Genomic DNA, 15,839 nt, shown 5'->3' on the forward strand with positions numbered 1-15,839 from the left:
CCATGGGTAGGGACACACCCCGCTCGACCAGGGTGCTCAAAGCTCCATCCAGTCTGATCTCGAACACTTTCAGGGTAGGGAATTCACAGCCTCTCTGGGCAACCTGCTACGGTGCCTCACGCCCTCCCCAGCAAACAATGTCTTCCTAATATCTAATCTAAGTCTACCCTCTTCCAGTTTGAATGCATTCCCCCTTGTCCTGTCACTACATGCCATTGTAATAAGCCCCTCTCCAGCTCTCTTGTCGGCTCTCCGGTACTGGAATGCCGCGGTCAGGTCACCCCGGAGCCTTCCCTTCGCTGTGCGCGGCCTTTCCCCCCAGGGAGCTGCTGGCCAGAATGAGTCCAAATGCACTATGACAAAACCACTCCTCCCTCTTTCAGTGGAAGAGTAATTTGAAAACTAGCACATGAGGTATCCTGAATAGATGCATCATTTGCTTCCTGTAAACCTGGCAGCCAGATAGCCCTTCTTCATTCCAGCGGTGCTAGGCACTGGAAAGAGATCACTCGGTGTTGGTCCTCAGCGGTGGATGCCAATAAGGATAAACGTGGCAATGCGGGCATGGGACCGCGAGGGGTCACCGTCCTCCCGCCGCCGCCGGAATAGCTCCCCAGGCACTCTCAGCTTTCCAGGGAAACGCCAGGTGGCTCAGCTCCATCTGCGCTGGCACTGCGTGCGAAGGCTGGCCGGAGGGTCGCGAAACCCTCTTGGATGGCGTGCTGGTGGCTTAAGTGCCGGTGTCCTGGAAGTAACCACTCGAACAGCTGCACCCCAATTTTTTGTGTTTTTCACGCAAGCTGGAGATTTGGATAGTGTAAAGGTGTCCTATGATGACAGAGAGAACATGAGGTGAGTCCTCAGTATGCTGTCCCTCCCGTGGTGAGCTGCCCGCCCTGCCAGGGCAAATCGTGAACACGTGTTTTCAGCTTCTGTGAAAAATTTCCATTAAGAGAAACATTAAAGCATTGAAGGGTTACTGATACAGCGATAGCCCTTTATTTAACCTATGTGGGTAGAGATATGCCTTGATTCTTTTAGCAAGACTTAGCATATAAAATAGCCCATGCCCTTTGTTTATGAAATCTTTGGTTTAAATGTAACTCTTGTGTTAAATTCTATTTATTTCAGCTCAGTTATGTCACTGCTGCAGACATCTGTGCTCCACTGCAGCCCCAAGTACTTCACAGGAGGCCTCAAAGGCATGGGAATAGCTGTGGAGCAGGAGAAACTATTTGAAAAACAAATTTAAAAAACCCACCCTGAACTGAAAAAACAAAACAAAACAAAAAACCAAACAAACAAACAAAAAAAAGAAAACAAAAAAAAAAGAAAAAAGAAAACAAAAAAAAAATAGAGGAATGGAAATCGTGTTGACTACACTTGCTGGCTGAGTGGGGGGACAAGTGGACATGGGCCTTCAGAAGTACAGTGCAAGTGTCACCAGGGTAGGAGGGGAGAGCAGTCCTTCAATATTTGCTTGTGTTTGGGCAAGCAAAGCTAATGAATGGCTTCTTGGTCCAGCCAAGCCAAAGCACTATGGTCCTTAAATTTGACCAGAACCAATACAATCCTTTGATTTTGGACACCTGACTCATATTTTCTGAAAATTTAAGTTTGGCTGTACTGCTTTTAGACTGGGGACTTGAAATCTGGGTAGACCTTTCCAGATTGTTACGGATCTGGAGTTTCTCTTCATGTGAAAAACAGCTGCAGCATAGCCTTAAAAATGTCAGTCTAAAGCTGTCCAGAGCATGCTTGCTGAATAACACTAGAAATTTGGCTGGAATGTACTGGATAGGAAGACAACAAGAAGACAGCCTGTAACCACTGGAGCAAGGATTCCTGAAGAGCTGCCTGTTCCCTATTGACCACAAATCTTGTGAAGATGAAGGTCTTGCATCAAAAGTTCATTTTGTTAAGCTGGCCCCAGCTGGTGTCACACTTTTTGGGAGAATTTCTCATTCGCCTAATATGTTCACTAGTTGAATGGCAGCGATTCTCCTCTTTTTCTGTGAAACAATGCTACCTCCTGAGTTACCAGTTCAGTGCAAAGGTCTCTGCAAGTTTATAAGTGACAAAGCCATGCCCAGAAAAAAAAAGGCAGCTTTTCTCCTTTGCCCCCTTTTATGCTGGTGCTTTTAAAGGTTTAGTTTGGTTGGGTTTGTTTTTTATTGCGGGGAGGGTGTTGGTTTTTTGTTGGGTTTTTGTTTGTTTTTGTTTGTTTGTGGGGATTGGGTTTTTGGGGGGTTTTTTTTGTGTTTTGTTGGTTTGGGTTTTTTTTTTCTAAAAATACCTGGTGAGTTCTGGAACACTTTGTCTCATCACAACACTGAGTGGAGCAGGATCCAAAAACACATTGATTGTAATCACATTCTTGCCTTTAGTTGCTTTCTGGATCCTAGAGTAGCAACGGTTTTTTCACATATCCTTTGGAGGATTTTCTTGGACCTGCATAATCACAGTGTCAGAGGTACTGCATGGGAAATGGGCCTAGCTAGCAAGGAATGAATCAGCCTATCTCCCATATGGCAGCTAAGAAAGATCTTCTGAAGTGCCTTCAGCTGATTTGAAAGCAGCAGAACAAGGGCTTTATCTCCTTCCAGGTTTGCTGTGGGCCTGTTAGAAGGCTTTGAACATACTTGGTTTTTCGTTTGTTTTCATGAGAATTTCCTGGCATTGTACCATGCCTTATGGCATGCCCTTGGCTTTCTTTTTTTGGATGTGAAACAAGTTTATTCACAGCAAAGCAAATGTGAAGGTGTCACTGTGTAGTAACAGAAGATGTACACCCACTATTTCCTGCAGCACTTGGGATGCATCTGTAACGAGTGAATGACGCCTTGAAATACAATATGAGGGATCTACAGTGCTGAGACTGGGTCTTCCTGGGGCCCCACCTTGGATGTTGCTAGACTGGGAGACCTTGTGCCACAGTGCATTACACAATATAATGCTGAGCAGACTAGCTGAGTCCAGTTTCCATCACCTTAGCTTTCTGCAGCATTTCATAATTAAGAAAGGCAGGAGGTTTAAGGATCTAGGCAAGCTTAATTGTCAGAAAGGACAGGGAGGGGCATAATGCCTTGCTAGAGCATTGTCTTCTGTCTGGAGGAGCACCATGGCTCTTCTAAAATCACAGGAATGCTTCCCTGGTGTAAAACTGTGTAATTATATGAACTTTGGGTTAGATTTGGTTCTCCATGGTCCTAAAATGGAATTTTAATGTGTGATTCTTACACCCTTGAGTCTGCAGTTAAAGGTGTGGATCTCACAGTCTTGAAAGTAATTCTACTTGAGGCCAAAATGCCATTGCTTTCAAGGAGGCATCAAAGAATCACGGAGCAATCTAGACTGGAGTCTGGAGGTCTCTAATGTAACACTCTTACCTAAGCCAGGACAAATTCAAAGATAGATCAGATTGGTCAGGGCCTTCTCCTGCCAGATTTTGAAAATCTCCAGGGATGGAGATGCTTGAAATAGCCTTGAAAATCCCAGAAATCATCATGCCATTGCTAATCAATGCCCTGAGATGTCTGATGGAAATACAAAAAGCACAGACACGGAGAGCCGTCAGTGTGACTGCAAAGATGAAAAAATCACAGAGCCCAAGTGAGGTGTATATGTACTATTTGTCCTGATGCTGTGAGAGAACAATTAATAGAAGTGCCCTCTAACTTTCAGCTTGCTGCAGTGATGTGATCAGAGAGAATTAGCAAATACTGTGTCAGTGTTGTTTCACTGGTATCCATCAGCCCACAGATGGTGTGTTTGCTGTTTGTGGGTGCTGGGTTCAGTGCACCAGAGATAAGCAGGCCTGGTCCTAACAGGGAGATACTCAGCTTTAAGAAATTATAATGTGCCAACCTGGGAGTTTTGACTGATGAGAGACATAGAAGGAAAAATAAATACTGGAGCTAAATTTGAGTTCTGCTGCTGACATATTTTTTTTTTTAATAAGGGTTGTTAATAATGGTATATAAACATTAAAAAAAAAAAAAAAAAGATCCTATCACTTATATCTTCAACCCAAATTATTAAGCTTCCTTTTCTGTGTAACAGCACAGTTTCCTCTTGACTCTGGTTCTGAGTTTGTGGGGTTGGGCAGGACTGGAAAGTTTCAGTTCTCAAGACCTTAATTTCTCCAACACTAGTAAAAAAACCCAGAATTTATTAATCACGTTTCCAGCCTAAATTTACAATGCTGTTTCCCGCTACCACTTCACCTCTGACTCTCAGTGCCATTTTCCCTAGATTGCCTTTCCTCCATGTTTCCCACAAGCTTTGATTTTTAGTGACACAAGCCTGCTCTTGAGACTGCATTCTTGCCTTTTGCCATCATGTACTTTCAGAGAGAATGACTTGAAAAAATTTATGAAGGTGTAATAAAGCACCTTAAAAAGTGGAGCACATTGAATTTTGAACTATCATTCATTACGCTGCCAAATGGAAAATCAATTGTTGGAGACCTTCTTATTTAAGCTCAAGTAGACTGTGTGCTGCTATCCTGCTCCAGCCCCTTCTTACCACTCCCTGCCTTGAACAGGGCTCTCCCACTCCATTTTCCTGCCCCAGGAAGCTCTGCCCTATTTTGCATCTCCCTGTATTGAGGGCGGTTGTTCAACTGCATTTAATTTGCAAAGTAAGAAACAAGACAGATAAGCTTCTATTGCTCCTTCATGGTAGTCTTGGTGTTTGTTCATCTTGATATAAATTTCCCTTTATCACATCTCTGGGAGGCAAATCAGCATCACCTATGCTTAATTTGAAATAAACTGCACTGTCCAAAAACTGCACTGGATAGGAAGCCTTTTGGAAAAAGCAGACCCGGATGTTGAACACCCTAACTACAAGTCTCTGGTCTTTGTCTGAAGATCATCCTCCCTGATAACCTATGGAGAACTAGTGGCTGCTCTGCTCTTTCTCATACCCAAGGACTTCTCAAATGCCATATCTTCTGGTGCCTGTAGCTCACAAGATGGGTCTGCATCTCTGTATTGTATTGCATAAGATTGTGTACTCCTCAGAGTACAGCCCTGCAAAGTTGAATGATGCCGTGGTTGTTTTCCCACCTGGTCACCAGTTGTGCTGAAGAAATCCAGCAGGTGAATCACAGGCACTGCTGCACAGGTGCACTTGCTAAATCTTTATGATGGAGTGAGGACTGCATGGCTCAAGACTGTGCAGCAAGCATAAGGAAGAACAGAAAAATCCCTAATCTGTGTTGTAAGAGCATCTTCTCTGATCACCTGACTTGGAAACTGCTTGGATTTGGCTTTAATTATTTTTTTTAATCAAGTTTTATAATTTTCAGCATAACCTGAGGGATACTGAAGGTGCAGGGTTTGAATATGAACTGTTGCATTTGTCGAGGAAGTTGGTGGGAGGTTTGTGGGTTGTAGGAAGGAAGAGTTTTGAGCAGCCGTTGGATCAGTTCTGTAAATAGACTTGTTGGCTGAGAAGCACGTTTTGTTTAGAAAGTGTGAAACCTTTCGTAAAAACCTTTTCATATTATTACCTTGCAGAGGAAGCAGAGCTCAAGGGAGTCAGCCGTGTTTAGAATTTGTGAACCGTTTGTTCAGACTTATGTGCTGACACCTCAGGTTAGAAACAGAAAATAATCTGTATTTTCCTCTCCCTTTGTAGAAAAACAGGTAGAACTTGGAATGGGTTTCACCCAGAAGTGAGACTTAAATTGATGTATTTATCACAGTGAATGGTGAAGATTGATTAAAACAATAAAAGCGATGTATTTATAGAAGAAAATATTATTAGATAATTAGCATTTCTGAATAATAGAGAGGCAGGAAAAACAATTTCTTACCTAGCATCCACAGAGATTTGCAGATGGCTACGTATATGGTATGTCCATATTTCTTTCAGAAGATCCTCTGAAGTTTTCACTCTGTTCTGATGACACATGTGATAAGGACTGACTGCTAACAAAATTCAGAGAAAAATGTAACCAGAACGCCTACCCAAGGTGGGTTTCCTTTTCCTGTAGTCAGAAATTGTCCTCCTGGAAGCACACAATAGCCACACTAACTGTGGTCTGACTCATGCTACCAGAGTAGCATCGTGTTCTTATTTGTTCAGTTTACCCCTGTGATAGCCAAGTGGCCTCACTATAGTAAAAAGTAATATTCTCTTATCAGGTTGAGATCTGCCTGGGTACAATGGGAAGCTGGAATTGCCACTTGCAATTTATGAACAAGGAATGAGTCAACCTGGGAATAACCTGGTGTGGTGCTGCAGCAAACCACCTGATCTCCTGTGATGCATCAGCACCAAAATCAGAACAGTCAGTACAGAAAAAAGAACTCCTATTCCCAGATTAAAAAAAAACACAGATGGGATTTTTATCATCTGATACTTCCTCATGCTGTAATTGGAGACATTTGATAGCAATATTACAAGAGGAACCATTGTGTAAAAACTGTCTGTGTGGAACTCCCTACAATATGGAACTGAGCTATGAAGCAGTCATTTTATTATTAGCTTTTAACATCAGTATTAGCTTTTTTACATTGAAATATACATAACCCAAGCAGAATCCCCAAAATATCCATTTTGGATTTTGTGTTACAAGAAATTAGAGATCTAGTTCTAAGCAAAAGACATCCTACAGAGTGGTTCAGTCTCAAAAGCAACAGAGTTCTGAGTGACCAACAGGATGCTCGACCTTCCCTAATACTACCTGTCAATGCAAGGTATGCAGTCTTGTCCACTTGTTACACGATGTCTGAAGAAGATTTCAAATCCTATTTCTTCAAACTGGATACAGTATAAGGAACTCTGAAGAGCCAAATGCACACAAACAAAAGGAAAAGTCAGCTGTCCATGTTGTGAAGAGGTAAATATGAAATACAAAGTGTGGGCAACAAGGTTGGTGTAATTCCGTCCACTAATATTTTTACCATGGATTTGTACCAGCAAACATTACATCAGTGTTGCATCTTGTGCCTGGGGTACACAGGTAGCAGTTATGAGAGGAAGATACAGAAGAAAGATCTTACCCAGAGCAGTGGTTCTGTTCTGTGACTGTGTCCACTGAAGGGTGTTCTCAGGTTATGTTGAAGCAGCTATCACAGAAACGACCATGGCAGTAACAATTCTCTTGTGCATCATTGCTAAGTGGCTAAAAGTTGTTCTTCCTCAGGTGTGAATTCATGATCTCTTTAGTTTTCACAGGTCCCAGAAATAAGTGCTCTTCAGATAGTAGCTTTGAGAAGAGGTCAGGCAAGTGAGAAGGCTTCTCCCTCAAGACCTTGCTTGCAGAGGCAGAAAAAAAATTGCTGACAATGCCTGTTCTCAGAGAACATGAGCAAATTACTGAAAATATCCCTTACATCATAGTTGGTGCATTGCTTTCATGAGGCACAGGGGCAGTGACTTATTTTGATTTATTATTTCACCTTAATCTAGCTCCAGAATGTCCTTCCATCATAGCTGACAGCCTGTATTTCCACACAACAAGAGACGTGCAGACCGCTTGCTGAAATCCCAAAAATTCAAGGACCTCTGTCCATGGAAGGTTCATCCTGAGGCTTTTCATGGTTACAGCTGTGAATTGAGGTCATCATCGGATTTTATGGATTCTGTATGCTTTTTTCTTGTAGCTTGCTGGGGGTTTCCTTCTCTTATTCCGATTCTCTGTATTAACAGAGACTAAAACAAGGTGGGGCACGTGGGTGGAGCTGAGAGTAGATGAGTTTTGATGTGGCTTATTGTAATAACAACCAGTGCAGATAGGAAAGGAAAATGTGGAAGAATTGGAAGGGGAAAACTGAAACTGTCTGACTGAGAGAAGTGAGTCTAGGGATGGAGAGGAAATTAAATGGGGGCTTTGAGAGCAAGTCGAAGGTTGAGGCTTGTTCAATTAAAAGAGAAATAGCTGGATGAGGTCAGGAATGGAGGCTGGGAATGGAGAGGGAATGAAAATGAGGCAGAGATAAGGGGTCAGGGATGGAGAAGATAAAGGTCTGAGACAGAATTTTCTGTGGTGGGATGGAGCAGAAAGCACCAAACTCTGGAGGGTGGCAAGCATGAGAGTCTATACCTGCTCAAGAAGGTTTCTTTTCAAGGCTTAGATGGTGCCTAAAAGAAGGCTTAGATGGTGCCTAAAATCCCAAGTGTTATTGTTTCTCTGGTTTCTATGTCAGCCCTAGATTACAGAGACCTACTTTCGAGGTATCTACATGTATCATGTATGTGTGAGGTGGGAGTTACCCAGAAGTCAGAGAAGACTGAGAAAGAATTTTGCAACCTAAATACCTGGACTTGTATCCATTTTGATGCCTTAGGAAATTCCTATGGTCGTAAGATATCCAATGACTTGAAGGAACACCTTTCAGACAACTGTGTTGTACACCTGCACTCAATTCAGTCCCAGGAATCCAGAGAAATGAGACACAGCCTATGGCTCATTTTCTGCAGACTGTGCAGAAGATGAGGCAGAGGCTTACATAAATATAAGCCTTGCAAACAGATAAATAAATGTATATGTCTACATCTGCAGTCTCCACCTGAGTGTTTGAATGCCTGTAGTCTGAATGTTTGTGAAACCTGCAGACATGTTTCTCTAAGTCTTCACTAATGTTCGGACATAGAGTTGATACCATCATCCCTTTTTGGTAAGTTTCCGTCCTAATTCAAGTGGCACGGAACAAGTTTGCAACTTCCTGGTGCACAACATGGCTAAGGAAGGAGGTACTCCATGAGGAGCTCCTTGTTCTTCTTTGTTCTTGTTTGTTCTTTCAAATCCTAGCAAATGAGACATAGCTATATGTCCAAAATCTGGATGCCTGCTAGGCAAACGGTACTGGGTAATGCCAGAATTAAACTTTTCTCCTTTGCTGCATAACCTTTTTTCCTTACTGGGGCAGGTGCATCCTGTGGGGAAGAACAGAGTGCACCATGTGTTTGAAGACAATAGTAGGATACAAGCATAAGGAACTGAATTCAAGCTGCATCAACAGCCTTAATTCCAGCATTACCTTACAAGGCAATGGCTTGGATTTTCTGCTTTAATATTGTTTTTTTTCCCCTTCTTCCAGTCCTACCTCCAAGCTCATATTTGGAGTGTCTTCATGAAATTTAATTGGAAAATTTTGTATGTGAAGCAAGTGGTGTGATACTGATGATGGAGAAACTTGTGGAGAGTGAGAGGCTGACGGTCATCATTCAGCTCTTCTACCAAAATCCATCTCCAGTTGACCCAGTTGTAAATGAGTGTTTGATCTTTCTGGCTGAGGAATTAAAGGCAGCTTTGGCACTGAGCTTGTAAGACAGATAATCCACTTGTTAGATATAGGAGTGAAAGAGTCTTACTCTTAGAGTCCAGGATAGTTGATCTGGATCCTAGAATGCTGTAGGGTGGACTGGTAGCATGATGAAATGGTTTCCTGAGCCAAAGGCAGATAAGTAAGTGCTAAAGCAAATTTCTCTACTTCCTGTGTCATTCTAGTCTTCTGAGGTCGCTTATCTGCCTGTATAGAAGAAAAATCACTTCTGTGGAGAGATATGACATGAAAATAATGCTGACTAAACAGTCAAGTCTGAAGGGATGAAGGAAGTCAAAAGTTATCTGCTAACAAGGAGGTAAACATCTTTTGGTGTCTGTTTGTATTCAGATTTTTTTAAATTATGGTGTTCCCATTGAAGAAATGCAAGAGCGGGATGAGGGAGACTAGGCCAACAACAATGTTGAATATCTAATCCTACATATTCAACTCCTATACAAGTTCTATACAAGTCCTTCACCTTAGCCCTTTTTTGTTAATTTGCAGAGCTTCTCGCTCTTCCTTTTCCTCCACCAATTGAGTGATGTTTTTCAAATGGTCTTTCTTATCCAGGAGCTGGAAGATTTAGACTCATCTATACTGCATATTTAAGCCCAGGTAAGCTTTCTGAGTGAGATTGTCATATTGTCTTAGGACACCTTAGACCTAAAGAGAGAATTTCCTCATCTCTGGTTAAGTGACAGTGCTTATTCACCCTGGGTTTTCTGGTGTGATTACAGAGCAGGAATCTTCTTAGGAGACTTAGTCTTCTCACAGTCAAAATAGAGTGAGTCGCTTAACAAAGAAGGAGTTGTATTGGGTTTTGATAACATTTCAAGGTTTGTGTTTTCTGTTTTGCGGCTTCTGAGCCTTTTCACTGCACATGGACTATCTCTTCATACTTGTTGTGTCACATGGGTAAGATACCTGTGGTTTTTTACACAAGAAAAGTATAATTCCACTTAGCACAGAACAAGAGGCAATAGGCACAAATTAAAATGCAATCACATTCCATCTGAATGGAAGGAGACACTTTTTCCATGTGAGGCTGGTCAAACACAGGAATAGATTGCCCAGAGATGTTGCAGAGCCTCTATCTGTGGAAATATTCAAAAACTGGACACTATCCTGGGCAACCTGTTTTATCTGACCCTCCTTGGGCAGTGGGGTTGGACAGGAGGATCTCAAGCCTCACTGGTTCTGTGACCATGGAGATGCAGATTCTAGAAAAAGGTAAACACCTTTTGCATCAGAGCCCTCTCATTCAGCTTGCTTGGAAGCAGAGTGCCACTGTTCAAATGGCTGAGAGAAGTGATGTTTTCTCTAGTTGCAGCCTACCAATATGGTCCTACTTATCATTTCTTCTGTCAGGTCAGGCACCTACCTTCCCTTTTCTCTCTGTTCTGGGAACACTTACACCTGGAAAACAATTCCTGAGAAGTTGGTGTGCCGATTTTAATGCGTTTCACTTTTGGAGCAGCATCGCCTCTTTGCAGCTTAGCTGCTGTTACATGGTAGTATAAGTTGTTTTCCTGACAGAGAGGGATTTGTAGCCTGCAGCCTCTTACAACAGTAGCAGTGATACTGCTGGTCTGCTTCCTGCTACTCAGCTATGCTACGTCATTCAAGCAGACCTGCAGTACCTGTAGAATAGTATAAAACTAGGTACAGTACATGTAGGGCCTGGATATTTTAAAATCAGACAATGGACACTTCAGCATTCATGCAGAAAAATGTTTTATTGTAGTGAAGTTACACAGGAGAAAAACATCTCCCTGCTCCTGGTTTAAGGCTATGCTGAGCCATAAAAGCACATTGCACTTCCAGTCATTTTTACCAGTTTATAAGGATACAACCTAGTATTTTATTTTTTGTCTTTTTTTTTTTTTCAATGAGCTTTAACTATTTAAAGCTGGAATCCAGGATATTTCCTTGTAGGATTTTTTGGGGTTTTTTGCTTGCTTGCTTGCTTACTTTTCTTTTCTTGCTTTTCCTTTCTTCTCCTGTCCAGTTTATTTAGTCTAAAAGCACCTCAGGACACATGAGGGTTACTTCATACATTCCCATAACGACCCCATAGGGCTCTAACCCCAGGCTCAGTGTACAACACTAATGCTGCTAAATGGTCAGATAGTTCTTATCACCAGCAAGCAGGAAGATGGAATGGCAGCAGGTACAGGGGGTTCATGAAAGAGTTCTGAAGTGGCCTAGATGACGGAATAGCTCTTCCCCCATTGGGGTACCTGCCAGCCCACATTTAATGCAGAAAATTAGTAAAGCACTGCATCAGCCTGGCACACATACACACATGAAAAATGGTACAGGGTCTGTGACCATACAGAAAACAAAAAGGTGAGGCAGGTTTTGGACCTGCCAACCTTTTAATTGTCATTTCAGGAAAACAAATACAATATTGTTTATCATCTACTAACTAGTCTTCCCACACAACAGGTTATGTACAGCATACTAACTTATATTTTTACATAATGATACACAGATCTTCACCAGCAACAACTCTTGTGGTGAAAGGATATGACATGTCAAGCTGACTGACACTTCAGAAAAAAACGTTCATGCAGAGCTAGCTTATTCTTTGTCTCTTGAAAGTAAAATCCTATAAATGATTAGCAAGATGTCTATATTTACAATATTTATACAGTGCAAAGAGGAAGGACAGACTTTTTAAACGTAGGACTCCTTAGCATACTGGATCTGCTCCACCTCAAAAACCGGCTGGCTGCACCTCCGAGCCACATACTCGAGTTTGTTCTTTTCACAGGACTCAGACATGGCTCTCATCCGGTAGACTCCTGGGGTCACGGGTAAATTCACACGGGAGTTTACTCCTACAGTGATGCTGAAGGTTTCAGTTTCCATGTCAGAATCCTTTGTTGAAGAAACTCTGGCACTGCGTAGATCCTTCAGACCCATATATGCTCTGTCCTGTGGATTGTGGCTGCATGGATGAGGCAGCAAAACATCCTGGTTTGACACTGCTAATCTCAGAGTTTGAACTGTGAGATTTTGGGAGGGAACTTTAGTGGCCAGGCAGTTTTTAACAGCCTCTTCATAGGAGGGTGGTCTTCCAGGGTTTTTCTGGTCTACCTCTCTGAACACTTCATCAACTGACCTGAGACGGAGCCTTTGCTGATACTCCACAGGCAATAGTCTGTCATCATTACAGCTGTCCTCCTGGACAAGTCTGCAGGAGAACTGATCCTCTTTCTTTGTGAAACTGTCCCTCTGAAAAAACGTGGTTTTTGCAAGCTCCCAACTCTGTGTTTTTATTAGTGTTTTCCTGCGGTTTGCGAAAGAGAATGACATGGAATGTTTTTTGATCTCTCTGCTAGGTGTACTGCAGTCTTCAGTGGGCTTGGTAGAAAAGGACTGAGGCCTATTTAAAAAGGTTTTCTTGGGACTAGAGGGCGAAACTACTGGGGAGCTGGTGAAAACTGAGCCATCAGAGCTTTCCAGGGAGCAACTGGAAGATGTTTTGGGTAGAGAGTCAGTTGATAATTGTGAAGGTAAGCCTGAGAAACATTCCTCCAGTGCCTTCATACATAGCTGTTTCTGCTGAACTGGAAAATTGTCCTCACTTTTATTTAGTCTTTGTTTCCTTATTGTGTCATCAAGGCAATTCTGGAAGGACAGGTCTGACTCCGAGTACCTCCTGTCCATTGTGCTGATGTCATTTCTGAAATTAGTCAGTGAAGGGGCAGAGATATTTGTTGGAAGTTTTCTGCTCATAGTAGCACTCCTCCCTTTGGCCTGCTCCATCTCTGAGTTACAGGGGCTGCCTTCTGCTTCAGGATCTGGGCTTTCATAGGCAGAGTCGTTCTGATGAGCTGCACAGAGTTGTTCTGTGGGGAAAAAGCAGACATTATTTTTCACTGGCGAACTGGGGATGAAAGAACTACATAGAGAGAGTTCAGAAGAGGGCTTCAACAATCTTGAACCCTCTGTGTTTCCACTGATATATTCACCTATCAAATTCAATAATTTGGCCCAGCAGCCCCAGTTGATGATATCTCCAGTCCTTTCTCATACCTGAGGAGCTGTCTGTGTGCTCTGCTGACTCCTGAGCCAAGGCACAGGCAGGGAAGGCAATGTCCTCCTCAAATATTTCCAAGCAGTTGTTTATGAGGAACTCCACCAACACTGTCACCTGCACACAGAAAACATTCCATTTCAGTCAAGACATATTGAAGACTCTTTCCTGACCCTGCTTGCTATCTCTGTAGGAAGGACAGCACAGAGCAGGGTGTCTTCTGCCAAAGTCCTGGCTTCAAAGTCCAAGGGTGAGTCCACCCTGGGCCATAAGGCTGATGCTGCAGACAAATGGATCTGCCCCAATACAGACAAAACACCATCAGCCACATTTTGGCCTCACTGACCGAGGGCTCAGGGGTGACAGTGACCACGGGTGCCCCTTGCCCTCCACATGCAAGGTCTGCAGAGACAGTGCTGTGACTTAGGGGGCTGCAGGGCAGCTGCTGCTTTTGCTCAGAGGAGGCGAGATGAGGGACAGCCTGGCCCATCCCATCACAGGCTGAGGGACACCTGAGCTGAGGGGTGCCCCCAATGTCCAGGGGTGCCGTTCTGTTCAGCTGCTGCAATGGCAGTGGCATCCCTATGGATGGCTCTGAACTGCCCCAGAGGGAGCAGCTGCTTGGCGAGTTCAACGCACCTTGTCATTCATCTCCTTCTGCATTTCCAGCGGGAGCGCGTTGTCCGTCCCTGGGCTCAGCATATTTGGGCCAATGCAGATGGCCAGGTTGCTGGAGTCCATCCTGTTGGTCTCAGCATTTTGGCTGATGTGGTGGAGCAGAGAGAGTAAGAGCTTGAGCAAGACGAGATTTGGTCTCGGCAGCTTGTCAGCCACCCTGCATGAACACAAACAAAATGTGACGTTTAATTGATGGTGCAGTGGCCTCTGCTTCTTGATTTGAGCAAGTCTCAGTTAAACTTGGAGTGACACCACTTCCTCCAGAAAGGTGCATGTGTGTGCTCTCTGTATCTTTCAGAAATCCCCCCTACAGCTGAGTGTGTGGTTAATTATGAGACCTTGAATTACAGGGTCTTGACTGAAAGGCAGCATTGCAGAAGCTCATGTCCTGCAATAGATGGGATGACATCAGGAGATGTTACTGGAGGCTTCCCAATGCCTGTGGCTGTGCTGTGGGACTTTCAAAGCATTCCCAGTCAGCCCCTACACCTCCTGTTCCTAAAGAGCAAAACACGGTGGTGGTCTCCATGTGCCCAACTTCACCCCCAGCAGATGTGAAGGCTTTGTGTCTGTGCCTGTCCCACAGCACTGTGACTGTGTTAGCTGAGGCACTGCAGCCCCTGCCCTCTTCCTGCATTGGTGGTTTCATAAAGCAATCTCAAGTAACTTCAGGAAGTGCTGCTGCTGGTGCCCCTATACCAAACCCCATGAAGCAATAGCAAACTGATATAAATGACAGGCTTTTAAACCAGACTCTTGATTTCAAATGGCATTGTTGGCCTCTACATGGCCACTGTTCCATTACATTCACACTGGTTGCAAAATTTCCTCTTTGAAAAACTTACTCTTTCAAGTCTTCAATTTTTTCTTGCTTGCTTGGCTTCTCTAGAGCTTGCATCCATTTCTCATAGAGGTCAGCTGATAAGAGTTTGGAGGGAATATTTCGGAGAAAGTCCTGCAAGGCCAAGAGATTTCGATGAAGCTTTGACACCACCCCTGAGCACAGAGAGAGTATTACTGTCACCTTTGCTCTCTAGGAGGCAGGTTAACTTGAGCTACCTGACCTTCAGCACTGACAGAGCAGTGCAATGCACAGGTGCACTTGCACTTGTGTAGTAACAGGATCCAGCTTTCAGTTGCTTTTCCTTCACCCATAAATCTCACTATTGCTCCCTGGGAGGATGCTGAGCAAGAGGACAAAGTGAGTTTCCTCAGGAAATCAGCAGCCCAACAAATAGGACTGACAATCAGGTGGAGAAGGCCAAACTTTCCTAAATTTGAAGAATTCAGTCTGGCTTTGTTGTGGCTTTAGCCAAGAGCCCCACCTAGGTCATCTTGGAGCACTGGATTGTGCCTGTGCATATTAGCAATGTCCTCCCACCAGTGTAGCTCAGAATTACCTTCAAAACCACTGCCAGCAGGTGTGCAGATTTGCTTTTCAGATCAACATTCCTGCCTTTGTTTAGTTCCTCCTTCAACTCCTTCCGTGCTTTCTCATTGGCAGCTTTTCTGAATATCCCTTCAGTAGAAGGTCCTTTCATATACAATATGGCTAGGAGATCCTGCAGGGAAAAAAAAATCAGACAGAAATGGAACAACGGTTACTTGAAGGAAGTTAGCAGGTGAGCATTTCTTTAGAAACATAAGAAAAATTGTCTTGAAGTACACTGTACTCTGATGAGTTCAGTATCTAGTTCTTGCTCCAAGTACATTGCATGAGAACTACTCTTGATTTTCCCCTAATCTACCTTCTTTTTGAACTGATGAATTCCACTAAGTTCAGTGGAGTCATCCTTGCTTACTTCCAGAAGGAAGCAAAGGATGGCTTAAAT

At 43.4% G+C, this 15,839-nt stretch overlaps 1 protein-coding gene across 3 annotated transcripts in view; it reads right to left on the reverse strand.

Moving 5' to 3' along the window:
* Positions 1-11,001: 11,001 nt before the first annotated feature.
* The window catches only part of TAGAP (T cell activation RhoGTPase activating protein), a 44,073-nt gene continuing 39,235 nt past the window's right edge, over positions 11,002-15,839 (reverse strand). For all 3 annotated transcript variants that reach the window (XM_088161672.1, XM_088161673.1, XM_014888648.2), the window contains 5 exons: positions 15,408-15,569; positions 14,853-14,962; positions 13,969-14,164; positions 13,329-13,446; positions 11,002-13,141 (listed from right to left, as the gene is read on the reverse strand). In XM_088161672.1, the coding sequence (XP_088017798.1) occupies positions 11,964-13,141; positions 13,329-13,446; positions 13,969-14,164; positions 14,853-14,962; positions 15,408-15,569 (1,764 nt within the window). In that variant the 3' untranslated portion in view covers positions 11,002-11,963. The remainder of the gene's footprint in view (positions 13,142-13,328; positions 13,447-13,968; positions 14,165-14,852; positions 14,963-15,407; positions 15,570-15,839) is intronic.

Source organism: Sturnus vulgaris, chromosome 3 (genome assembly GCF_052056855.1).
Source record: "Sturnus vulgaris isolate bStuVul1 chromosome 3, bStuVul1.hap1, whole genome shotgun sequence".
Taxonomy (NCBI): domain Eukaryota; kingdom Metazoa; phylum Chordata; class Aves; order Passeriformes; family Sturnidae; genus Sturnus; species Sturnus vulgaris.